Raw genomic sequence first — 27,500 nt, 5'->3', positions numbered from 1 at the left:
TTTATTAAATCTTCAGATTATAAGATTATGGTTTATAGAAATATTAAATATATTTGCTTTGCATTGTAATCACTTTTTCTTACACACACACACACACACACACACATGTGCTGTGCATATGACTGTCTGGTAAGAAATTTGCTTCCCAACCACATGGTTCTGGATTCAGTCCCACTGCATGGCACCTTGAGCTAATGTCTTCTACTATAAGAAGCCTCAGGCCGACCAAAACCTTATAAGTGAATTTGGCAGATGGAAACCAGAAGAAGCTCATTGTGTGTGCATACAGACACAGACACACACGTATATGTATACATATCCTCATCATCATCCGTTTTCCATGCTGGCATGGCTTGGACAATTTGACCAGAGCTGCACCAGGTTCAAATCTGATTTGAGTCGGTTCCTGTGGCTGATGGCTGGATGCCCTTCCTAACACCAGTCACTTTACAGTATGTGCTGTGTGCTTTTAACATGGCATGGGCACACATATATACACACATATATATATACATAAATATATATATATATATTTAATGTATATACTTGTGTGTGTCTTTGTGTTTGCTCCCTCCACCATGCTTGACTACCTGTATTGGTGTGTTAGTCCCTGTGCCAAATAAGATTGGAACCTGGTGCAGCTCTCTGTTGAAACCATTTAACTCATGCCAGCATGGAAAGCGGACGATAAATGATGATGATGATGATATATATATATATATATATATATATATATATATATATGGGTGACACGTAAAAGCACCCACTACACTCTTTGAGTGGTTGGCGTTAGGAAGGGCATCCAGCTGTAGAAACTCTGCCAAATCAGATTGGAGCCTGGTGTTGCCATCCGGTTTCACCAGTCCTCAGTCAAATCGTCCAACCCATGTTAGCATGGAAAGCGGACGTTAAACGATGATGATGATGATATATATATATATATATATATATATATATATATATATGATGTATACACACACACACACACACACATGCTTGTGGGGTTGGGAGGTTCACTGCCCAACTATGAGGTTTCAAGTTCAATCCCACTGCTTGGCACCTTGGGCAAGTGTCTTCTACTATAACTTCTGACCAGCCAGAGCCTTGTGAGTGAATTTGGTTAGTGGAAACAGAAAGAAGTCCATCATTTGTGTGTATCTATGTATGTATGTATGTTTATATGTGTGTTTGTGTCTCCTTGTCTTGATATTGAGTGGGGGTTGTCACAATAGAGTGTCACCATCATACAATGTTTACCTGTTTGGTCATGAATATGTATCTTGTCATATAGAAATAATCCCTGGCTTGGAAACAGGTTAGGGGTTGGTAACAAGGAGGGTGTCTGGCCATGAAAAATCTGCCTCAACAAATTCCATCTGACCCATGCAAGCATGGCAAAGTAGATTAAACTAATAATAATAATAATAATGATGATGGTGGTATATACCTCTTGGTTGTATGGTTATATAAATGAAAGACAGAAGGTAAGAAAATTGATTTGTTGTGAAGAATGTTTATAGAGTAAGGAAGAAGCTGGTGTAGAATGGCATCGAAGAAATATTGTGGAACTGCTGTTAGATGAAGTAATTGTTTAGTCTAAAGAATATATCTAATGCCTGAAGAATTCAATGCGAAGATATCTTGATAATTCAAAGAGGAAATTTTTTAAACAAAACAAAATATCTAGAAGCTTATTTTTAGCTTTTGGTTTGTTTGTTTTTTCGTTGTTGTTTAGCTTTTTTTTTTTTCTATTTCTTTTCGAAATTGTTTTTTTTTTTTTTGGTAAAAGGGATAAAAGCTGTGTTGTGATTAAATCACAGTCATGTGTCAGAGAATCCGACCGAAATCTTCAGACTTGAAGCATTGATGTTTGTAACACAAGAACCGGTTTCTAAGAAGTACATTTATTATTTGTTTATTTATTCATTCGTTCATTTTTGTGGTTGGTTGGTTGGCTGGTTGGATGGATGGGTGGTTGGTCTTATATGCTTACTCTGTTGTAAGCAATAGGTTCAGGCCCTCACCTCACATTGCTGCTGCTGTACCCCCACCCCACTCCTTCTGGACATTCACCTATCCATATTCATACTGGGTATCTGGCACATCAATCTCTCCAGTGCATGAGGGTCTGTAAAGGTCAGAAGTTCTGCCCATTCTCCTTTTCTTGCTATAAAAACCATCAAATTCAATATAGATAAAATTCAATAAATCGCCATTCTATAGAATGTGTGACGGTGAAGGGTGGAAAAAAAATATAGCAATATTTTTGATAAGCGATTGCAGTAAACTGGTTCCACTAGAATATAAGAGAAGATAATGAGAATGTTGCATAGATTGTCCACAGGGAATAATGTGCAAAGTATCGTTTCTACATGGCAGAAGAATGGTATGAATACCAGCGCTCTGGCTCTGCTATCAATTGGGTTCTAAAACAAAGAAATTCTCTGAGATTTCACCATTCCAATATGAGTGGGAGACAAAATATTGATGTAAGAAAGAATAGAGAAAGACTGTGAAATAATTCCAGTTGTAACGCAGATATATTGGAATTAGAATCAGAAGCATCAAGCAAGAATAAAAGTGAAGTAGTACCAGGATTTTATGTGTGAGATTGCATCTATGTAGTGACTAAAGATGCTAGATGTACGATGTTGTTATTGCAGGATCTTTAGGAATGGTAACTGATAGGTTAGACAATGGGTTAATTGCAATGTAAATTAGCATCGACATAGAACACTTTTATTTTTTAAATAAAATTTTACGTTTGAATACAAGTCGAGTATTGATTCGTTTAGATTGGCATAAATCCAAAATTGTTGTATGGAAAGTGTTTAGTTGATTGAATTAACACCAGTACATTACTAGTACTTGCTGTATTGATGCCAAGCAGATAATGAGGAAGCCTTTGCATGGCTTTTCGATCTACAAGAAATAGCAGCTGACCACCCTTCTCAGTACATCCTTGAGAAAGAAAATATTTATTGTAGTTCTAAAGATAACAACAGCATTCAGTTGTGAAATAGAAATAAAACTGCCAAATTATTATTATTAGTATTATTATTATTATTATTATTATTATTATTGTTGCTACTGCTGCTGCTGTTGTTGTTGAAGAAGATGGCAAGCTGACAGAATTGTAAGCATACCAAGCAAAATATTTAACAGCATTTCATCCATCTTTATGTTCTGAGTTCAAATTCCACTGAGATTGACTTTACCTTTCATCCTTTCAAGGTTGATAAAATTAGTTCCAGTTGAGCACTGGGGTGGGGGGGTGTAATCGACTTATCCCCTCTCCTGAAATTGATGGTCCTGTGCCAAAATTTGAAACCATTATTATTATTATTATTATTATTATTATTATTATTATTATTACTATTACTATTATTATTAATATTATTATTATTATTATTATTATTATTATTATTATTATTATTATTATTATTATTATTATTATTTAGCTTGGGCCAAGGTTGAACATTTGGCATCAAGAATATTACCAAGCACTGCCAGCAATCTCAAAGCTGAGCAACACCATTGCTGGTTAAATAACTCTCACATTCTATAGAGGGTTAGTGAAGAATATGAACAACAACAGTCTGGGAATGGCTTTGGACATCTGTGAGAACGATCTAAACAGTCTCTTCCAGAGAACGTTAAGGTTAGGGAACTGTGTACAATTTCCAAAAGTCTTTTGCATAGCAGTGCTGTATAGGGGCATTTACCTGTTTGAAACTGGTGTGGAAGTGCAATATGTCTGAGGTGTGTAATTACCAATTAGTGGGTTTGTGTCAAACAGCTACTGTCACTTATAGAAAGAATCTGGCTATCTGCCAAGTCTTTAATAAAAATGAATGTGCCTCCTTCCTATGACAAAGAAGCTCTCCTGATCTTCTTCTTCTTGGTGGCTTTGGCAAAATAAGTGGTTTGTTAAACTCATCTGAAAGTTTTCAAGACATGAATTTCCCTGTCAGGCCAAGGTCTGATCAACTTCAAGGACCATTTGAAGAGGAAGGTGAAGGGGATTCTGCCTACTTCTAGTGTGTGTGTGTGTGTGTGGGGGGGAGGTTGAGTGAGAGTAGCGAGATTAGCAAGGCTGAATGGACCGACCCTGTGTATATTTTTCTAAGTAGCAGGGAAGAAATGGGAAGAAGCTGCTTCTGGTGTTCTGGATATATCACAGTAATCTGAGCTCTTGTGTGGGGTTGTCTCTGAATTGTCCTAGGTAGTCTTTCCCCTCACTGGGAAACTTCTCTGGAAATTCTTGGTAAGAAACTTGCTTCCTAACCACATGGTCCTGGGTTCAGTCTCACTGTGTGGCACCTTGAAGAAGAGTTTTCTACTATAGCCTTGAGCCAACCAAAGCCTTGTAAGTGGATTTGGTTGATGGAAACTGAATGAAGCCCATCATATATATATATATCGATAAAGTACCAGTGAAACACTGGGGAGGGGGCGATGTAATTAACTGGTTCCCTCGCCCAAAATTTCAGGCCTTGTGCCTTCATTATTAAGGTAGTTAGCTGATAGAATCGTTAGCACATTGCACAAAATGCCTAGTAAGTACAGGGGTCAACATAATCAACCAGCCCCTTCCCCTCAAATTTCAGGCCTTGTTCCTATAGTAGAAAGGATTGTTATTATTATCATTACTACTAACGGTAAATTTTATAGGTTATGAGATAATTACAATTAAATTATTACAGACAGTTTGTTTTTTCTGTTTCAAATTTTTAATATCAAACTTTTGTTTATTTGAAGATTTTATTTATTATTTTTTTTTCATGTCAACTGTTTTTTTTTTGTCTTTTTCGGTTTCTCTTTATATTCTGTTGTTTCCATTGTAAAAAATAATTTAATTTTCACATTTATTTTTAATGTGAACGGTCAGTTTTAATTATGAATTAAATTGAAAGGAAAAATGTATCTACAGTTTTGATATGCACACACACACACACACACACACACAAGCACAAATGTGTACACAGACACTTACTCAGACACACACACACACATACAAGCAGACATGTGTACACAGACATTTACTCAGACACACACACACGTTTCTATATACAAATGAAAAACAGTACTCAATACATATATGTGTGTGTGTGAAATCAATTATATCACTGGATCTACATCTGGAATTCTGTTATATCCATAGAGTTTATACAGAAATATGGATAACAGAAAATGGATCGAGCAGCATGCTTTATTGTATAACACTACAGTTGTTTCAACATTGATTTACCATGTCTGTTCTGATGAATCAATGATAAAACAATTGTAGTATTATGCAATAAAGCATGTTCTTCAATCTATTTTCTATTATATATATATATATGTACACACACACACACACACACACACACACATATATATATATACATACACATACACACATATTTGAAGGGTACTGAAAAGTTCTGCCTTTGAGGGCATTGTGAAAGGCTTGTTGGAGGTGTGGCTGTGTAATAAGATGCTTGCTTCCCAACTACATGGTTTGGGGTTCAATCCCACTTTGTGGCACCTTGGACAAGTATCTTCTACTATACCCTTGGGCCAACCACAACCTTGTGAGTGGATTTAGTACATGGGAACTGAAAAATGCCTGTTGTGTGTGTATATATATATATATGTGTGTGTGTGTTAAATAAGATGAGACAACAAAGCCAAGGCAGTGTGAAATTTCTAGGACATTTATAAAGAGAAAGGTAGCCTTACAGCTGTTTCAGGGATATGAGGGATATCCCTTTATCAGAGACGATATAAGAGAGTTAAACAGAGGGAATAAGTACCAGACAAAAAAAAAAAAATGGTACTGGGGCCAATTTGTTTGACTAAAATCTATTCATGGCAGTGCTCCAAGAACTGAAGTAAAAGAATAAGAGTTAGGGGGGGGGACTAGATTACCCCCCCCCCCCCCCAAAAAAAAATTTGACCCCAAATTCCACCTTTCTGGTTAATTTCAGGTTAATGTTCCAGATAGATTTTATGTTTTTGAGTAGTTTGAACTATATCATCATTATTGGGTGACGTTGGCACATATCACAAATATGGACGTTCCATTATTCGAGTGCAAAGTTCTAATTATTAGAAGAGGGTAAACAGTGAGGAAATTGGTTCAATAAATTGCAAAACATCATTTGGTTTTTTTTTTTGATTTTTCGTTTTGAAAATTGTTTTATTTAAATTTATTTATTCATTTATAAAGGCAAAACAAAATTAAACCACCAAACCTTGAGCCCATATTTTATCATATTTCATTTAATTTTGTTTAATTTTATTGATTTGTGTGGGGTTTTTTTCTTCTTTGGTTTTGTTTTTGTTTTGTTTATTTATTTCTGGTTCGAAAAAGCTGTTTATTGAAATGAAATCAATATGATAATATATTTTGCATCATCATCATCATCATCATATCATAGCCATCATCATATCATAGCCATCATCATGGTCATTATCATCATCTGGCTTCCCTGTTGACATGTCCTACACAGGTCATCTCAATTCCAGTCATTTCTTATCCAGGGTCACTTCTCCCAATAGATGGATCAGAAGATCATATCTCACTTGTACCCCTATACATTCATCCTGGTTTCTGTCTATAGCTGGATGCCCTTCCTATTACCAACAGCCAATTTTCACCGAGTGTACTTGTGTACATTACATCATGATGCCACACCAGAGATATTGTCATGTCTTCAGCTGGACAAAATAGTTCCCCTCCCTGCCAAAAAAAAAAAAACTGTCTTAACATAAACACTGACCACTTCACAAACTGTATTGTTTGTATTTTATTGTAGCATCAACATTAGCATCACAATAGGAGGTGTTTCTTACTCAAACACTACAGGGCCTATTTGTTTGTATATGAGGTCTGATGTGGAGGCACAATGGCCCAGTGGTTAGGGCAGCAGACTCGCAGTCATAGAATCGCGGTTTCGATTCCCAGACCGGGCGTTGTGAGTGTTTATTGAGCGAAAACACCTAAAGCTTCACGAGGCTCCGGCAGGGGGTGGTGGCGAACCCTGTTGTACTCTTTCACCACAACTTTCTCTCACACTTTCTTCCTGTTTCTGTTGTGCCTGTAATTCAAAGGGTCAGCCTTGTCACACTGTGTCACACTGAATATCCCCCGAGAACTACGTTAAGGGTACACGTGTCTGTGGAGTGCTCATCCACTTGCACGTTAATTTCACGAGCAGGCTGTTCCGTTGATCGGATCAACTGGAACCCTCGACGTCGTAAGCGACCGAGTGCCAACAACAACAATAACCCCATTCTCAATATTTTTTTATCAGATCATGTATATATATGTGTATATGGCTGTGTGGTTAAGACGCTTGCTTTGCAACCACATGGTTTCAGTTTCAGTCCCATTGCACGGCACCTTGGGCAAGTGTCTTCTACTATGGCCCTTGACTGACCGTTGACTTGTGAGTGAATTTGTAAATAGAAACTGTACGGAAATCCATTGCGTGTATCTTTGCGTTTGTTACCTGACCCTCTGACAACCGGTGTTGGTTTCTTTATGTCCCTATAACTTAGCAGTTCAGAAAAAGAGATCGACAGAATAAATACCAGGTTTAAAATAGAAAATAAGTCCTTCATTCGACTCGTTTGACTGAGACCCTCCAATGTTGTGCTCCAGCAAGGCCACAATTCTATTACTAAACCAAGCAAAAGATGAAAGACGTGTGTATGCAGGTAAAATGCACAGAAGGTCTTTAACAATTCAGATAAATTAGTTTAATTGTATATTTTGTCTTTTCTTCCTCTTCTGCTTTGTTTCCCTCTTCCTCATTTTAAAGTTTTTTTTTTTTTTCTGTTTACTTCTTTCTTCTTCCGTTTTCCTTCTTACCTTCTTTCTTTCTTTTTCCATTTCCTCTTCTTCTCGTCTTCTCCTTCCACTCGCCTCTTCCTTCTTCTTCTTCAATTCTATTTTTAAAATCCCTCAAATCAATAACAAATACATTTCTTATTGATTATATATATATATATATGCATTTGTTACAAATATGTATATAGCAATAACAGTATATATGTGTGTGTGTATATATGTGTATATATATGTGTGTGTGTGTGTATATATATATAGGCATTTGTTACAAATATGTATATAGCAATAACAGTATATACATGTGTGTATATATGTGTATATATATATGTGTGTGTGTGTGTGTGTATATATATATATATATATATATATATATATAAATATATATATATATATAGTTTGTTTGAATCAGTAAAAATATTCTCTCTCAACTGCGAAAACAACCAATATTTTCTTCAGTTGTAACATTTTTTTTGTTTTCGTTGGTTTTTTTTCTTTTTTTTTTTTTTGCCTGGTTTTCTGGTTTATTCCTGTAAATGTTATCATATTTATTGGAGCAACTCCAGTCTTCATCAAGTGACCAGGAAAAACTTTTTGAGAAGCAGATCAATAGCTGATCTATTTCAGCTGGTGATTGGTAACATCATCATCATCATCATCATCATCGTTTAACGTCCGCTTTCCATGCTAGCATGGGTTGGACGATTTGACTGAGGACTGGTGAAACCGGATGGCAACACCAGGCTCCAGTCTGATTTGGCAGAGTTTCTACAGCTGGATGCCCTTCCTAACGCCAACCACTCAGAGAGTGTAGTGGGTGCTTTTACGTGTCACCCGCACGAAAACGGCCACGCTCGAAATGGTAACATAGCTGAGATATGTCTGAGCAGGGACACTATCGTACTCCGTAGCTGTACTTAAATATTTTGAACAAGGAGGGCAGTAGTGTACTTTCTAGCTGTACTTTAATGTTTGAGTAACGACAATATTGTACTTTCTAGCCATACTCCAGTGAAGTCATGAGTGAAATCTATTGCAGTTGTTGTTGTTGTTCTGTCTCAGGACATGTGACCAAAAAGCATTCATGCTTGACTGTGCTGATTGTTTATTGAATTGAAGGCATGACTGATCTTGATTACTGGGACCGCCTTAAAGCCTTGAAGCTCTACTCTCTCCAGCGCCACCGCGAGTGGTACATCATTTGTACAATGTGGAAAATATACCGCCAGCATTGCCCAAACGACCTGAACATTAGTTTCAAGGTTCATCCAAGGCTGGGACCACGAGCCATACGTCCCCTGCTCAATTCATGATCACAACATATAGGTGCACTGCGGCATAATTTCTTTTCCTCAACAGGCCCCGCCCTGTTTAACATTGTCCCGAAACAGATAAAAGAGGAAAAGGATCCTATCAGCTTTAAACGGAGTCTAGACAGCTTTCTTCAAGGAATACCAGACAAGCCACCCATACCTGGATACAACTCACTCAATAAGAACTCACTACTTGAATGGACCACAGACCACACTTGACTATAAAAAGGATTTAGATAATCCTATCAGGTGGTGCTATTAAGTTAGACATGGCCTGGACCAATCTTTGGTCGAAACAAAAATCTAAGTTTTATCTAAGTTTTTATATCCAGGACCTCATTGTCCAGCATTTACCCCACCACCTTGTTTTTTTTGGTTTAGTCAGATGGAAAAGGCACTGTCATACTTCACAGAGCCTTAATGGGTGGGGGAATGATATTCTTAGACTACTGACCTGGCCCCGAACACTTCCAGCCAAGTAGACCCCATTAATGACACCTAAGGTACTGGATGGTGGTTTGTCTCTTTACATGTTTGAGCCTCACTCATCTTTCTTCATGTTTGAGTCTCACTCATCTTTCTTCATGTTTCAGCCTCACTCTGTGTTTCTAATACACTTACATAAATATACAGTTATATAATAATGTTTCATTCATATATATAATGTGAATGTGTGTAACCGTGCATATATTTTCATTTACACACACACGAGAAAGAATGTTAGCATAAATGTTGAGACGTGTTCTTACATATATACATAATTATATTTAAATATGTTTATTATGTATATATATCTGTATATATGTGTATGTCTGTGTGTTTGTGCATGAGTGCATGTGCATAATATACACATGCATGTATGCACATATACACTCTTTCTCTCTCTTTGTGTATATGTTTGTGTGTATTCCCTTCTCTCTCTCTCTCTCTGTTATACAACACACACACACACACCTAACAATTCTGATCTGTTGTCAACAAAAGATTACTTTATGTTGCCCATCTACAACTGCTGTTTTTATTTAAGGAAATACTGAGATCTGTCTTTTGGAAATGTCTATTAAAAAAATATGTACTTTTAACAAGCTCTTTTTTTTTTTTATCTTTTTTAAACAGAACAGCCTTATTGTGCACCAAAAACATAATGCCAACCAGTTCCCTTCATCCATAATCTTGCAACCCCATTCATAAAACCCACTACCACTGCTAACACCACCCCATTCATAATTCTCACAAATCCCTCTATTCATTCATACCCCCCCCCCATTCTTCCCATTCATAATTCCTACCACACCCCAACCCCAACCACCAACAATTCCCACACTCTCCCTGCTCGTAATTCCTTCCACCCCTCACCCTCCATCATTCTTACTAACTCCCAACCCTTCTTCCATAATTCCCACCCACCAGCTAATGATCAACCACCAAATACTTAGATGCTTCAATTATGATCCTGTCTAATTGTTTGATTGCTTGCTTACTTTTTCCGGAGTCTCAGAAAGTTCCGAAAGCGAAAACGTCCTAATTAGTCTATGATTACTAAAATATAATTAAAGAAAAATTTTGTGAAGGAGTGGCTGTGTGGTAAGTAGCTTGCTTACCAACCACATGGTTCTGGGTTCAGTCCCACTGCGTGGCAACTTGGGCAAGTGTCTTCTGCTGTAGCATCAGGCCAACCAAAGCCTTGTGAGTGAATTTGGTAGACGGAAACTGAAAGAAGCCTGTCGTATATATGTATATATATATATGTGTGTGTGTATGTGTGTGTGTGTGTGTGTGTCTGTGTTTGTCCCCCCCCCCCCAACATTGCTTCACAACCGATGGTGGTGTGTTTACGTCCCTGTAACTTAGCGGTTTGGCAAAAGAGACCGATAGAATAAGTACTAGGCTTACAAAGAATAAGTCCTGGGGGCGATTTGCTCGACTAAAGGCGGTGCTCCAGCATGGCCACAGTCAAATGACTGAAACAAGTAAAAGAGTAAAAGAGAAAATTTTTGTGAAGTGACAATGTTTTGTTGTTTTAACTGTTTGAATATTAAATATGCTGAGCTGCTGAGGTTATTTGTGTCATTGCTGACCAAGCTGTAGGCTTTTCTAAACAGTGAAATCATTTACATTAAAAAATGAATTGCTGGTTATATAAAGTCATACTTTATATTCTTGCTTTGCCAGAAACAGGACAAATAGCCACTTGTTTACAACTGAAGATATGTATAATCACAGCTCTCCACAAGTACCAACCATGTGGCAATTTATAAGGATATAATGTACAATTACAGCAGTCAGGAAAAAGACTGTGAATTTTTAAGTATCTTCAAGAAAATGAGCAACAATGGCACAGTCATCCACAAAGAGCAGGTCTCACACAAGCAATATCTGTTATCTTTGTTCTAGCTTGAAGTCAGTAAAGATTGAAAATGCTGTCAACAGGTCGAAATTATATCTTGCAGTTAATTGGTGTTTCTTTGACTGGAATGAGACATTTGGGTGCAGCTGTTGAGGCACTGATGTTTTGGCATGGCCAGTTGAACATTCAACTTGTTGTGGTGGCAATACATTTTTGGCACTGGAAGTAAACATGCTCCGGCATGTATGTGTGCACGGAAATATAAGCATGCAGAAAGAAAGAAAGAAAGAGAGAGAGAATATAATTTGTTAATTGAACACAATTGACATAGACACTTTCTCTCTCTTCATATGCATAAAAAGAAATATACTTCCACACATAGGCGCAGGAGTGGCTGTGTGGTAAGTAGCTTGCTTACCAACCACATGGTTTTGGGTTCAGTCCCACTGCGTGGCATCTTGGGCAAGTGTCTTCTGCTATAGCCTCGGGCCAACCAAAGCCTTGTGAGTGGATTTGGTAGACGGAAACTGAAAGAAGCCTGTCGTATATATGTATATATATATGTATGTGTGTATGTGTTTGTATGTCTGTGTTTGTACCCCCAACATTGCTTGACAACCGATGCTGGTGTGTTTTCGTCCCCGTAACTTAGCGGTTTGGCAAAAGAGACCGATAGAATAAGTACTTGGCTTCCAAAGAATAAGTCCTGGGGTCGATTTGCTCGACTAAAGGCGGTGCTCCAGCATGGCCACAGTCAAATGACTGAAACAAGTGTAAAGAGTAAGAGTGATGCACAAAAGACCTAGATTCTTTTTGTAGCCTTTTGACTTATTTTTATAGTAATTTTTCTTGACCACTCTGTTGTGTTTTGTATTTGTACTCTAGTCTCTATAGCTTTGACAGCTCATCATTTATCGTGTAACTTTAATAGCAAATATTAACGACTATGTCAGAGGAGAAAAGAGAGAGAGAGAACTGGGTAGAGAGAATGTTTAGTGTGTGTGGTGGAGGTGTTAGTGGGTGGTGAGACCCAGTAAGGGGTTACAGGAAAGAAAATAAAGGGATAAGCCAAGAAAGCCTGGATAGAGTAGGTGTATAGTAGGGGAGTCTTTTGGAGGATTTGAGACAATAAGGGCTTGTGAGGGTCTAAGAGAGAGAGTCATTTACTACTAAGTATACCTGAATAAACAAGATATACAGATTGCTTGCTTAGAGAAACAAAGGTTGTTGTAGTAGTAGTTGAAAAGACAGAGAGAGGACATAGTATGTCTCTAAGCCTGTTGTTGAAGTCTCTAGTAAATGATTCATTAGCAATTAGTAAACAATTATTAATTTCTTTTGGATGCAGCCAAGATGGTTTATCATTCTGTCATCCAGAAAATCTAAATGAATATCCAAACATAATGTTGTAGATTATTTACATTATTTACATTTGACAGATATTTGTCCTCATCTTGTTTGTTGTTAACACAACGTTTCAGCTGATATACCCTCCAGCCTTCGTCAGGTGTCTTGGGGAAATTTTGAACCTGGGTTCTCATTCCTAACGATGTTACTATTATTATATTATTATTATTATTACTATTATTAATCAGGTCGCTGTATAATGTTGTAGGTTCAATATCTCCTCACTGCTCTGTAACATTCTAAAATCAATAACAACATGGTTTGTTTTGTCTTTCAGTTTATGCGACATTATGCCTCACTAATGCCTGCCTTCTGTGTTGTTCACCTCTTGTTGGCTCTTAACTTGGTACTTACTTCCAGGAGAAGAAACCGTATGTATATTTCTTTAAAAAAACAAAACTTGGTTTTAGCTTTATAGACATTATATATAGGTGCAGGAGTGGCTGTGTGGTAAGTAGCTTGCTTACCAACCACATGGTTCCGGGTTCAGTCCCACTGCATGGCATCTTGGGCAAGTGTCTTCTACTATAGCCTCGGGCTGACCAAAGCCTTGTGAGTGGATTTGGTAGACAGAAACTGAAAGAAGCCTGTCGTATATATGTATATATATATATATATATATGTGTGTGTGTGTGTGTGTGTTTGTGTGTCTGTGTTTGTCCCCCTAGCATTGCTTGACAACCGATGCTGGTGTGTTTATGTCCCCGTCACTTAGCGGTTCGGCAAAAGAGACCAATAGAATAAGTACTAGGCTTCCAAAGAATAAGTCCCGGGGTCGATATGCTCGACTAAAGGCGGTGCTCCAGCATGGCCGCAGTCAAATGACTGAAACAAGTAAAAGAGTAAAAGAGTATTATCATTTTTTAAAAATCATCATGGTTTTACTGTCCACATTTCTGTACTTGCATGGGTCAGACGGAATTTGCTGAAGCAGATTCTTTTACGGCCAGATGCTCTTCCTGTCACCAATCTTCACCTGTTTCCAAGCAATGTAACAATCCTCTAGTCTTTCAAACAACTGGCAGCCCAGACATAGTTATATGCCACATACACTGTAGCCAGTTATTCAGAGAATTTGTTGCTTTTGTGGTGAGCTGTACCTCTCTATGGTAGCTATTTTTATTACTGGACAAAATGAGCCATCACATTTAATGCTTGAGCCTCATCCATAGGGAACCAGAATAAAAGAGCTTGAACAAGAAGCTATGAACTAAAATTCGTCAGTTCAATCAATTAATTACCTCAGATTAAAGTATTTATTGATCTTCTTGGTCAACAAATAATTATAACAAATTGAAAAACTACCAATCTTTTAATGTTTTCAATCATTTTAAATGATTGATTGAAATTTAACCCTTTCATTACCAACCCAGCTGAAACCACCTCTGGCTCTGTAGTATAAATGTTTTGTCTTCATAAGTTTTTAATTAAAATCTCCCACCAAACCTTAGTCACAATTTATGTTCCTAACACTAGGTGAATAATAACTAAGTTATTTTACTAAATTCTTGGTTATATTCAAAATTAATTGAAAGAAACACAGAGCATCTCAAAATAAATATGGTAATGAAAGGGTTAAATCTACCCCATGATATAATTGGTTTCATGTTCCATTTCTTTGTTTCCAGGACAAATCACAATAATGGATGCTGTCTGGGCCCAGAAAACTGACTGGATTGTTGTGTTACCTCTAGTGTACGTTGTCGAGTGTGTACTTAGGTAAAGTGCTTCCTTACGCATATATGTAACTATCGCTTGGTACTGTGTTACCAATTACACTGGTTCCTGTCTTCCACTTGCTAAACAGCAGAAACAATTTATAATCCCTAATCTAAGATGAAGGAATGGTTGGTACTCTGCAGTGGAATTTATAATGTGAGAAAATTAGAAGATGGTCCTGGTGGAGGTGGAGGTGGGTGGGTAGTTGATTCTTTTCTGTGTCAAGTTTGGTGCTTAGAATATCACAGAGCATTTTACCTTGAAAACAAAAACCTTAGCAATTAATTCATTCATAATTAGTGAAATGTGGAGGCGCAATGGCCCAGTGGTTAGGGCAGCGGACTCGCGGTCATAGGATTGCGGTTTCGATTCCCAGACCGGGCGTTGTGAGTATTTATTGAGCGAAAACACCTAAAACTCCACGAGGCTCCGGCAGGGGGATGGTGGCGAACCCTGCTGTACTCTTTCACCACAACTTTCTCTCACTCTTACTTCCTGTTTCTGTTGTGCCTGTAATTCAAAGGGTCAGCCTTGTCACACTGTGTGTCACGCTGAATATCCCCCTGAGAACTACGTTAAGGGTACACGTGTGTCTGTGGAGTGCTCAGCCACTTGCACGTTAATTTCACGAGCAGGCTGTTCCGTTGATCGGATCAACTGGAACCCTTGACGCCGTAAGCGACGGAGTGCCAACAACAATTAGTGAAATAATTAAAGTAAATGTTAATTTTTTTATTTTGAGGCACAGATGTGAAAGAAATTTTGAGTTCATGAAGGTAGAAAAATCTTTGAATGTTTTTATGAAGTGTCGTTTAACCCTTTCGAGAGTGACCCACCTGGGAATAATTCTGTTTGAAAGAAATTCAAATTATTTTGAAGCTTCCTGTTTTAAAGCGCTCTAAATTTTACCAAATTCTTCCTTTATTTTCACAATTGAAACAAAGGCAGTGTGTGTATTTCAACTGAAATATGATAACAAAATGGCTAATAATGACAAAGTTATATTGATAATTTCTTCATTATTTTGAAAATAAACTGAAACAAAGTGTATTTCGACAGAAATATGATAAAAAAAAAAACCCAGTTAATAATAACAAAGTTATTTTAATAATTTCTTCATTATTTTCAAAATTAATTGAAAAAAAAAGGTGTATTTCAACAGAAATATGGTAAGAAAAAGGATAAAGTTTTGTTATTATCATCATCATTATTATTATTATTATTATTATTATTATTAGTTTTTTTTGTTTTTTTTTTGCAGCCATGAATTCTTTGCTCCATATTTTGACTGGTTACCAACTTACAATAGTGATGGTCTACAGACTCGAGGAATCTGGGGCAAAAGTAGTCCACCTCTACTGGCCGCTGTCACTTTTGCCATCACTTATTTCCAAGTGGCCTTTGTTACGCTGTTCTTCAAAGTTGCCCGCCTCATCTTCTCTTTCTTGTACGTAAATCACAGAAGTTTTTCTCTTATCATCATCTTCACCATCATCATCATCTTCACCATCATCATTGTCATCAACATCTTATTAATGTAGAGGTTGCTGTTGTTTATGATGTGGACAATCCTGATTTAGTAAACACCTTTTTGAGCGTGGCTGTTGCCAGTACCGTGTGACTGGCCCTCGTGCCGGTGGCACATAAAAGCACCCACTACACTCTCTGAGTGGTTGGTGTTAGGAAGGGCATCCAGCTGTAGAAACTCTACCAGATCAGATTGGAGCCTGGTGCAGCCTTCTGGCTTGCCAGTCCTCAGTCAAATCGTCCAACCCATGCTAGCATCGAAAGCGGACGTTAAATGATGATGATGATGATGATGATGATGAAGGGAAATAACTCAAATAGGTCAATGGTACAAATTCTGATGCCTGAGTTAAGGGGCTGATGTACTGAAAGATTAATTAAATGAAACCCTTCTATGAATTTCATTTGAGCATTTCGTTACTCTCTTATGTAACGAAATTTTTGCCATGACCTGTTAGTTATTTCCTTCAGCTTTTTAAAAAAATTATTTGTGTGTGTGTGTGTGTGTGTGTGTGTGTGCAAGTGCACATGTGTTTATGAATGGCAAACCTCTGAAGAATATGTTGGAAGACATACTGTTAAAATATTTCTAAATTAATTATCTTATTTTTTTTTTGCTGAGATTGTAAGCACCCATGCTGGTGGCACGTTAAAGGCACCCACTATACTCTTTGAGTGGTTGGTGTTAGGAAAGGCATCAAGCCATAGAAACTAAGCCAAAATCAGACTGGCACCTAGTACAGCTCTCCAGCTCACCAGTTACAGTCGAACCATCTAAGTCATGCCAGCACGGAGGAAAGTGGACAGTAAATGTTGATATGATTATATATATTTATATATATATATATATCTATATAAGAGGGTTGACCACCAAGTAGACATCCATTATGGTAGAAGTAGACCCCCATATGGTCTGACCACTAAGAAGAGATTATTCTCAAGAAAATTCAGCAAACACCAGAATGTAAGCGAGCAAGACAAATGAAAAGATACAAAATATTAAGATTAATCACAGACCGGTTTCGTTGTTATCACTTACGTAATGGTCCGCAACTCGTCTCGTGTGTAGTTCTGCAAGTTATATTGCCAAGACAATCACACTGAAGAGTTGCGGACCATTACGTAAGTGATAACAGCGAAACCGGTCTGTGAATAATCTTTACATTTTGTATCTTTTCATTTGTCTTGCTTGCTTACGTTGTGGTGTTTGCTGAATTTTCTTGAGAACAATCTTTTCTTAGTGGTCAGACCAAAACCTTGTGAGTGGATTTGGCAGATGAAAACTGAAAGAAGCCTACCGTGTGTGTGTGTGTGTGTGTGTGTGTGTGTGTGTCCTCCCCACCATCACTTGACAACCGATGCTGGTGTGTTTAGGTTCCCGTAACTTGGCGGTTCAGCAAAAAAGACTGATAGAATAAGTACCAGGCTTACAAAGAATAAGTCCTGGGGTTGATTTCTTCAACTGAAACCCTTTAAGGTGGTGCTCCGGCATGGTCGCAGTCAAATGACTGAAACAAGTAAAAGAATAAAAGAATATATATATAATGTTTTTTTTTTTTTTTTTTTTATTTTGTTTTTTTTATAGTTTCAGCTTAGAGCTGCGGCCATGCTGATGCACCACCGTGTGTGTATATAAAACTGTATCTTTCTCTTCCTCTGTCATCTTTTTCCAAACTTTATTCATGTTCCAGGATTGGTGAATCGCGAGTGTTCTTTGTCTTTTGCTATATTCTTCTGGCCACTGTGTTTATCTTCTCGCTGTGTCTGACCAATTCATTGTGTGGAAGCATCAGTATTCTACTCTGTTATATGATCTACTTTTTTAAGGTAAGTTGTTCTCTCTCTCTTTCTCTCACTCTCTCACTCACACACACTATTTATCTTACTCCCTCTTTCTCCTTACTCTCTCCCTCCCCCCCTCTCTCTCTCTCTCTTTTATTATTTTAATGTCATCTCACATACACATCGTAAGCCATATTATAAAACAAAGGGAAATGGAATCTGACTCAACATCAAACTATGTCCACTCCACCCGTTAATAGCCACTACTGCAATGGCCTCTGCTCATCTGAACTTTCTGATACTATTCCAAAACTAGCTTCTTTCACTTACGTCTCTCTCAGCTACCAGTTTCCACTCACTCCTACCCACCCACAATCACCCATGAACTCTCTCTCCTCCAACTCTCCAACCCTCTCCCTCACTCTCCTCCCACTCAGATCCTCTCCTCCAACTCTCCAACCCTCTCCTCCCACTCTCAGATCCTCTCCTCCCACTCTCAGACCCTCTCCTCCAACTCTCCAACCCTCTCCCTCACTCTCCTCCTACTCTCAGATCCTCTCCTCCCACTCTCAGACCCTCTCCTCCAACTCTCCAACCCTCTCCCTCACTCTCCTCCCACTCTCAGATCCCCTCCTCCCACTCTCAGACCCTCTCCCTCACTCTCCTCCTACTCTCAGATCCTCTCCTCCCACTCTCAGACCCTCTCCTCCAACTCTCCAACCCTCACTCTCCTCCCACTCTCAGATCCTCTCCTCCAACTCTCCAACCCTCTCCCTCACTCTCCTCCCACTCTCAGACCCTCTCCTCCAACTCTCCAGCCCTCTTGCCACTCTCCCACCCTCTCCTTCCACTCTACCGCCCTCTCCCCCACTCTTCTCCCTGACCCTCTCCTCCCACCCTCTCCTTCTACTCTCCCCCCACTCTCCTTCCATTCTCCCTCCACTCTCCCACCCTCTCCTTAAAGCTTGAGTAACTTCGAGTCTTTGTTGTTGATATCCAGGTAAGAGAAAGAGACGAGTGAGTAGCAGGAAGTTTGGAATCTGTGTATGAACATACACCACCTCTTAGAGTATAAGTTATAGCTTGGATAATAATGATAGATTGCAGACGATGAGAAATTTGTGTGTCATAGAGGTCAAAGATGGGCACTACTTACATACAGAGGTCCCGATGCATCTACGTACGTAACAGTATGAAGGGGAAGTAATCTAGTTTTTAAGGTCAGGGTTAGTTTTAGTAAAACTAGATTGCCTCCCCTTTATATGGTTACGTAGATGCGTCGGGACCGCTGTATTTAAGTAATACCCAAGGATGTGTATTTTGAGAGACTTTGCTGTTATTTCTAGCAGATTAACAAGCTCCCCCATCACTATAATCCTTGTTGATGATGTGGTGGTGTTTAGCATTCTCGGACAAAATGCTTAACCCCATTTCTTCCGGCTCATTATATTTTGAGTTCAAATTCCACTGACGTTGACCTTATCTTTCATCCCTTGGGGGGTCAATGAAATAAAGTACCAGTTAAGTATTCTGGGTCAATGTAATCAGCCTTCTCTGTCAACAAAATGTCAGGCTTCGTGCTTTTAAGAATTATCGTTTTTGTTTTGTTACAGAAATTATTGTAAAAAATTTTTTTAAATGTCAAAACTATTTCTGTTGTTGTTTTTGCAGGTAATTTATGTTGGTGAACAAGTGAAGAAATCCAACCATTCCAGTCGAAACCTTAACTATGCCCTTCACCAGTTGATCTGGGTCCTTTGGCAATGGTTGATGATCTTCAATATAGCTCCTTTGATAGCCTGGCAACGACAACTGCCGTACGTTCACTCCTTAATTTCTTTTTCAGATTGAGTGGCATGGTGAGAGTCTCATACTTAGTTTGTGTGAGGTGCTGTAGTTTGTGTGAAGTATTTTGGTTTCTGCGAGGTTTTCAAGTTTGTTTGAGATATTGTGGTGTGACTGTGGTATTGTAGTTTGTGTTAGGTACTGTGGTATGATTGTTGTATTGTATTTAGTACGAGGTACTATGGTTTGTGTGAGATAAGTGGCACTCCACTCCTGTTGATCCAGTCAATGAAACAGCCCACTCATGAAATTAACATGCATGTGGCTGAACACTCCACAGACACATATACCCCTAGTGTAATTCTCAGGGAGATTCAGCGTGACACAGAATGTAACAAGGTCAGCCCTTTGAATTATGTGTACAACTAATTTTTACCCACCTGAATTGACTTGAGCAACGTGAAATAAAGTGTCTTATTCTAGGACACCACTGGGAATCGAACACATGATCTTATGATTGTGCGCCAATTAACCTAACCACGCACCTTCTAGTGAGATAAGTAGGTTATATAAAACCCAGTTGCTGTGTGAAGTAGAAGCAGACTGTGTGAGATATGTTAATTGTGTAAGATATTGTTGTTCCTTGATTTTTATTGGTTATTGTGCTACAGCATTTATGTCATAAAATACTTGGTTAGGACACTGAAGCCTTCAGTTCCCAGTTGAAGTCTGTCTTCTCTTATACTTAATATGTTTGAGAAAGGAATGAAGCTTACATAATCGCATCTATCATCCACGTTTTTCTTGTATACATTTGTTGATTGTTTTATGTAAGTATTATTTATATTTTCCATGCTAACATGGAACAAAATAATTATCCTTAAACAAATTTTAATATTAATATTTTCTGTTTTGTTTTGACAGGAAGAAATTACAATTGTCTCTTGACTCCAGTAAAATTATTGGATCCGTCACACCTTTCTGTATCTCTCTTCTCTGCATCTGTAATAACATTGTTGACAGGTAAGTTTATCTGAAATTAGCTTGATTTTTGCTGGTTTCATCTTCGTTTCTGGTTTATTCTTTTACTTTCTTCAGTCGTTTGTTTATTTATATTGCTTTGAATTAATCATTCATTATCTCGTAGTTTTGAGATTTCAGTGTTTTATGTTTGTTTAGTTTTAGAATGACATTGTAGGGTTGAGGTGAGAAGCCAGATCTGGTCAGTTTGAACATGCAAAAATCACTCAGCCCATTCTGCTGGGTGGTTGGTGTTAGAAAGGGTATCCAGCCATAAAAAAACCCTACCAAAACAGACACAAAAGTCTGGTGCAGGCATCTGCCTGGCTGGCCCCTGTCAAACCATCCAACCCATGCTGGCATGGAAGGTGAACATTAAATGGTGATAATGATGATAGAATTATCTAGAAATTAGTGCTGTTTGTGTGCTAATACTAAGTATGAATAAACATGACAAACTTAAAAATAAAATTTTTTTGAGACAAATATTTTTCTGATTTTTTCTTTTTTTTTGTTTTGTTTTTTTTAGGATCAACGAAAGTATTGTTTCGCCTGTCTTTTATGTGTGTGTGCTTGCCATACTGTTGTATGGCACAGTCCACCTCTACTGTACAAGTATGCTTGTGCTGGTGCCAATTGGCATACTCTCGCTCTTCTGTCTGAGACCACTAACAAAGGGTGAGTAATTCTTCAAATGGAACAGCAGTGTCATCAAAATTGATGAAAGAACTCTGTTGCCATGTAATCAGACATTGGCAGTTTTCAAAGACATTTTATTTTTCTATTTTTTACTATATATGTATATATATGATTTTTTTTTTTTTTTTGTAATTTCAAATTGATAAAACTGGGATTTTTTTTTTTTTAACTAATCGGTATTAATTAAGGAGGTACTCAGAGTTTAAATTACCATTTTAATCTCAATTCCAAATACAATTTTAAAAAAACTACAACAAAAAAAATGTGTTTAATCACATAAATTTCAGTTTTTCGATATTTTTTAAATGTCAATTTGGAGTTTAAATTTTAACTTAAATTTTACACATTAATTCCCTCCTGCCAGTTTCAGTTTATTAAAAACAACATTTTTTTTTTTATCAGTTTAAAAATTCTAAAAATAAACAAAAAAAATATTTAATTGAATTTTCTGTTTATATATTGAAAAGACCAATAATGAAATCTAACCAAATCAAAAAAATATATATATAATTATAAAAAACACTATTTGAAGCCAGGCCTTCTCTCTTCAGTTTTAGAAGAAAGACATGTTGCTGGTGTAAGCCTTCATTTATTCTGCCTAAAATCTAGGACGCTCCTCCACCTTCAACCTCGAAAATTCTTCGATTTTTTTCGCTCAAGTAATTTAATTCTGTTTAGGGAGGGCATCTAATGTTTACATTCCAAGGGAAATAACTTTCACGCGCTTCATTTTTCTAAGTACGTGTATGTGTGTGTGCATGTATGTGTGTATATATATATGATGTGTGTGTGTGTGTGTATACACAATACAAATAAGATGATATTTTTTCGAATGTAGAGTTGTCGTTAGAACAGCAGAAATACTGGGTAAGTTTGTCAACGGCTGGTTGTTGACCAAATTTTTCTGCCTTGTAAGAGTAATTTACCCAGTATTTACCTGTTCTAACGGAAACTCTGCATTAAATAAACAAAAATCTTATTTGTATCATGCAATACACATTTCGACGCTTCTAATAAAAAAAAAAATTGTTTACATTTATACGCGCACGCACACACACACGCATGCGTACACACTTCGTTCCTGCTCTAGTATCTATATATGGCATTTACATTTGCCAATAGCCGACAATTTATTCCAGAGATATATATATGCAAAGCGATAGGCTCTTCACTTTTGTGATTTTATTATCATTTTTATTATTAAAGCAACAAGCTGGCAGTATTGCTTGTGTATCAGACAAAATGCCCCAGTAGCATTTCATTTGAATCTCTACGTTCTGAGTTCGAATTCCACTGAGGTTCACTTTAGCTTTCGTCCTTTTAGGCTCAGTAAAACTAGTACTAATCAAATACTAGGTTGAAAGAAATCGATTTATCCCTTCCCCTAAAATTGCTGGCTTTATGCCAAAATTTGAATCTTATTCTTCTTCTTATTATTATTATTATTATTGATAATAAGGTGGTGAACTGGCAAAATCGTTAGCAAGCCGGGTAAAATGCTTATTGGTTTTCTGCCCGTCACTACATTCCAAGTTCAAATTCCACCGAGGTTGACTTTGCCTTTTATCCTTTCAGGGTTGATAGATTAAGTACCAGTGAAACACTGGGGTCGATGTAATCAACTAGTCCCCTTCCCCCAAAAAAATTCAAGCCTTGTACCTTTAGTAGAAAGGATTATTATTATTTATAAATTTTTACTAGATTTTTTTAGAAAATTTTCAGGATAAAGAAAACAAACTAAAATATGAAATCTAATGCAAATATTTTCATTTTGTCCAAATTTGCAGATATTTTTCAGCAAAACAATCTTTGTTAATTACTAAAAGAAACCTATTTTATTTTCTGTCAATTAAAATGATTTTGTTTTTAATTCTTTGTTATTTATTTATTTATTATTTGATGCCTTTCAATGGTGTATGTTTCTGCAGTAAATTAGCAGAAAAATGGAAAACCGTGCAGTAAGTATTTAAGCTCTTTGGCTTAACCCATTAGCTCATCATCTTGTAGATTTGAGATTTTGATGGTGTGGTTGCTTATTTTCAGAATGACATTGTTTAATATGAAATACAAGAATGACCAAAGGGTGTATGAACTCAAGAGAGTCAACATCCATCTAATTATGTGACACACATACACACATGCAAGTACTTCAAAAATTTTTGGCTTGGTGCCAGTTTTGCATTTAGCCTACATTGTGTTTTTTTTCTTTACCTGTTCCACATCTGCAAATTTTGTAGCACCAGCTTTTGTCACCAATGATGACCTTAAAAAAATAGGTCTGAACCAATTTCCAACTGTTCTTTCAGTTCATAACATGCATTCAGTTGCGACTGCTTTTGATCTTCCGTGAACAAACGAGGCACAAATTTTGCTGGAATTCTTTTCATTTGCAATTCTTCACTCAGAATTCATTGGCAAGAGCTCCAGGACACACCAGTCATATCAACAAGTTTGCCAATTGTTTGGTGATGGTCTTCCAAGGTCACTTCATGAATTTTCATGATGTTTTCACTCGTTCGGGAGGTTGACATATGCCTTGAACGAGGCGGCGAGCTGGCAGAAACGTTAGCACGCCGGGCGAAATGGTTATCAGTATTTTGTCTGCCGCTACGTTCTGAGTTCAAATTCCGCCGAGGTCGACTTTGCCTTTCATCCTTTCAGGGTCGATAAATTAAGTACCAGTTACGCACTGGGGTCGATGTGATCGACTTAATCCCTTTGTCTGTCCCCTCTATATTTAGCCTCTTGTAGGCAATAAAGAAATAAGATGCTTTGAACAAGGTTGGTCTTCAAGCGACAAGTGACCATTCTTAGAGTGTGAAAACCACTCATAAACTTGTTTTGTCAACTGTTTTGGCTGCCGATTTCCCCACTAGAAAACAGAATTTCATGGAAGCACACTGTTCCTTCATTTCAACCATTGCAAAATCGATGAACAAGGCAGAAGCATTGCAAAGTAAAGACATACCACGTGATAGTAAGATTACACTCGACGACAGCAGTTGGCATACTGATGCCTGAGGATTGCATTAAGTGACTTCTAGCGATGGAAGCCTGAACTACAATGGGCTTGTCCCACAGAGAATGTTTCCGGTTACTTTTAGACATCCCTTCATATATATATATATATATATATATATATATATTGAGATCAAGATGCCCACGTAAGTTGAATTTTGTTAATTTTGATGTGGATTTTTCCAATTTTTCTTTTTCACCACAGCCTTTGAAATGATGAGGGACATATTTTTTATGAAAAAAGACTTCTGAAAATTCATGAATTTGTTTTCATCTCACTTCCCCAGCCCTGGACCAATTTTGGCCAACATTTTCGGCACGACATACTTAAAAGCAATGGGAGGGCACTACATATTTAAAAACTATGGGAGGAACTTTTTATAGATATTTTCAGACAAAAAGGTGTGATTTAAGGGAGATTTGGTAGTTATTTCTAGCACATCCCATGACTACCTTCCTTTTCTATCACTCACATTCATTGATGCTTTTCAGTAAATTTTAATAGTGGAGCACCGCCTTGAACAATCTTAATCAAACAAATCGACCCCAGAACTTTTTTTTTTTAAGCCTAGTACTTATTCTATCAGTCTTTTTTGCCAATCTAAGTTACAGGGATATAAACACACCAACACCAGTTGTCAAGCGATGATGGAGTGACAAGCACAGACACAATGACACACACACATAGCGTATACATACATATATATATATTTTAACGATGCATCCTGCCCTACTCTTTGAAACGCCAGTTAGAATGGAGGTAGCTGATGAAGGAAAATGTTCTCTATGTGGCCTGTGTGTGTTCTGTACTCTGGTTATTATCATTTTTTTGTCTACGTTTTGTTTGCCATGTCCTGTACCTAGATATGCACCTAGACGTAGGTATGCACATACCTGTACATATATATGCATATACTTATTTGTTATATATATATATATATATATATATATATATATATATATAATCTGAATTGTATAGTATTAAATATTCACCATGGCTGATCTTACCAATTGATTTCACGTAAAGACTACAATGGAATGTTACGTAACAAATCAATTATATAACTTTATTCTCATCAGGATTAGCGATATGAAAGGGAATATGGCGACTACTCTCTATTGTCGGAGGTGAATTAGCACAACTGATCAGCAGCTGCTGAGAAAAGGAATCAAGGGATTAGTCTAGGAGTTATGTCCCTTAGCTGGGTATGCTGTGAAGCTGACAAGAGTTGTCTTGAAGTGCGGAAAGTGTGTATTATTAATGTGGTGCTCCTGTGGGGATGGGGTGTGCCTCATGACAAGCTGGAGATTCTCCTGCTAACGACCTAAATCAGATACTTGAACACTATGGCAGGAACTTATGTTAATGTCAGACAACTTCTCCTTTGGCTTCCTAAAGGGCCTATAGGCACCTGTTTCCAAGTCCAGGGCCACGTCAAGGAAATCTACTGTTTTCAGGTTGGTCTCTATAGTGACCTTCAGGTCCGAAGGAGATCATGGAACTGGTGAGGTCCTCTCTGAGTCTATCTAGCGCTTGGCCGTTAGCTCCTCTTGATATTGCCACCGCGTTGTCCCTGTAGAGGTCAAAGTTAGTTGAAGAGTATTTCTTTTTTAGTATATCTAGCATGAAGAGACTGACTAGGTCAAAAGCACCCATTGCCATGTCGAAGGACCCCTCTGGGTCAATGCATTTGGTAGGGTTCTTCTGGTGTGCATTATAATGCATATGTTCTTGCCATTGCCTTCAGTAACAGGTCCTAGTGAAGTTCAGTGCCTTTAACAGGAGCTCCCTTGATATAAATGTGTAGCAGTCCACTATATCAAATTGGGTAAACCTAGCTCTACCTCTACTTCTGTTGGCTTTAAACCATATAATGACTTTATTGGTGTTAAGCCACAGGGAAAGGTCAGAGGCGTTTCTAACGCTGTTACTGATCTTCTTGATGAGCTGTTTGCTCACTTGTCCGATCTCAGATTTCACCGGGTTTATCAGCCTGCATTTGGGTTTAGAGACAAAGTTAAGCTTAGGACCCTTGATTATTATGAAGGTCTCTTTCTTCGCCAGCGTCTCTGCCCTATCTTCTATGCCTAGTTTACAAGCTGTATCTCTGGCCTCCTGGCTAGTGCTATCGTATGCGAAACCTATTAGTAAGATCAGCCACGATGGATATTTAATACTATCCATTTCGGATAATGTACCCACTCTACTGACAGATACACGAGTGCATCTTTTTCCTGATTTATGGTCTCCGAGACGACTCACGTGCATATATATATATATATATATATATATATATATATATATATATATATATATATATACTCTTTTATTTGTTTCAGTCACGTGACTGTGGCCATGCTGGAGCACCGCCTCTAGTCGAGCAAATCGACTCCCAGGACTTATTCTTTGTAAGCCTAGTACTTATTCTATTGGTTTCTTTTGCCGAACCGTTAGGTTACGGGGACGTAAACACACCAGCATCAGTTGTCAAGCGATGTTGGTGGGACAAACAGACGCACAAACATACATATATATATATATATATATACTCACACATATATACGACAGGCTTCTTTCTGTTTCCGTCTACCAAATCCACTCACAAGGCTTTGGTCAGCCCGAGGCTATAGTAGAAGACACTTGCCCAAGGTGTCAGGCAGTGGGACTGAACCCGGAACCATGTGGTTGGTAAGCAAGCTACTTTATTTCATAAATATTTGCCATAAAGGCATTACAAAGAGGGGACAAACAAGGACAGACAAACATAAAAGGGGTGAAGTAGTTGTATCGATTAAATATTTACAATTTTAAATATACAATAATAATTTGATTATATTTACCATGTTCGATTAAAGCATTGCGCATTACAGATGCAATTTGTAATGGCTTTCCTAAAGGATAGGCATCCGACCACCAGGGTAGACCCCTTGCGTTTTCTTTCCCTTGTTTTTGGCTTCCACTTACCTGGTGCCAAACACTCCCAGCTTCCTCGCCACAGGCTTCCATCTCATGTACACAGCCACTCCTACGCCTATAAATATATAC

General features: G+C 37.7%; 1 protein-coding gene across 1 annotated transcript in view; it reads left to right on the top strand.

The window, feature by feature from the left end:
- Nucleotides 1-23,306, top strand: part of LOC106877853 (GPI inositol-deacylase) — a 190,724-nt gene extending 167,418 nt beyond the window's left edge. The window contains exons 21-27 of the mRNA XM_089341629.1: nt 13,182-13,275; nt 14,533-14,623; nt 15,885-16,070; nt 17,842-17,977; nt 19,604-19,749; nt 20,642-20,740; nt 21,267-23,306. Of these exons, the coding sequence (XP_089197755.1) occupies nt 13,182-13,275; nt 14,533-14,623; nt 15,885-16,070; nt 17,842-17,977; nt 19,604-19,749; nt 20,642-20,740; nt 21,267-21,423 (909 nt within the window). The 3' untranslated portion in view covers nt 21,424-23,306. The remainder of the gene's footprint in view (nt 1-13,181; nt 13,276-14,532; nt 14,624-15,884; nt 16,071-17,841; nt 17,978-19,603; nt 19,750-20,641; nt 20,741-21,266) is intronic.
- The last annotated feature ends 4,194 nt before the right edge of the window (nt 23,307-27,500 follow it).

This window comes from Octopus bimaculoides, chromosome 25, assembly GCF_046866305.1.
Source record: "Octopus bimaculoides isolate indiv1 chromosome 25, ASM4686630v1, whole genome shotgun sequence".
Classification (NCBI taxonomy): Eukaryota; Metazoa; Mollusca; class Cephalopoda; order Octopoda; family Octopodidae; genus Octopus; species Octopus bimaculoides.
This window is presented reverse-complemented; position numbering and strand designations above follow the sequence as displayed.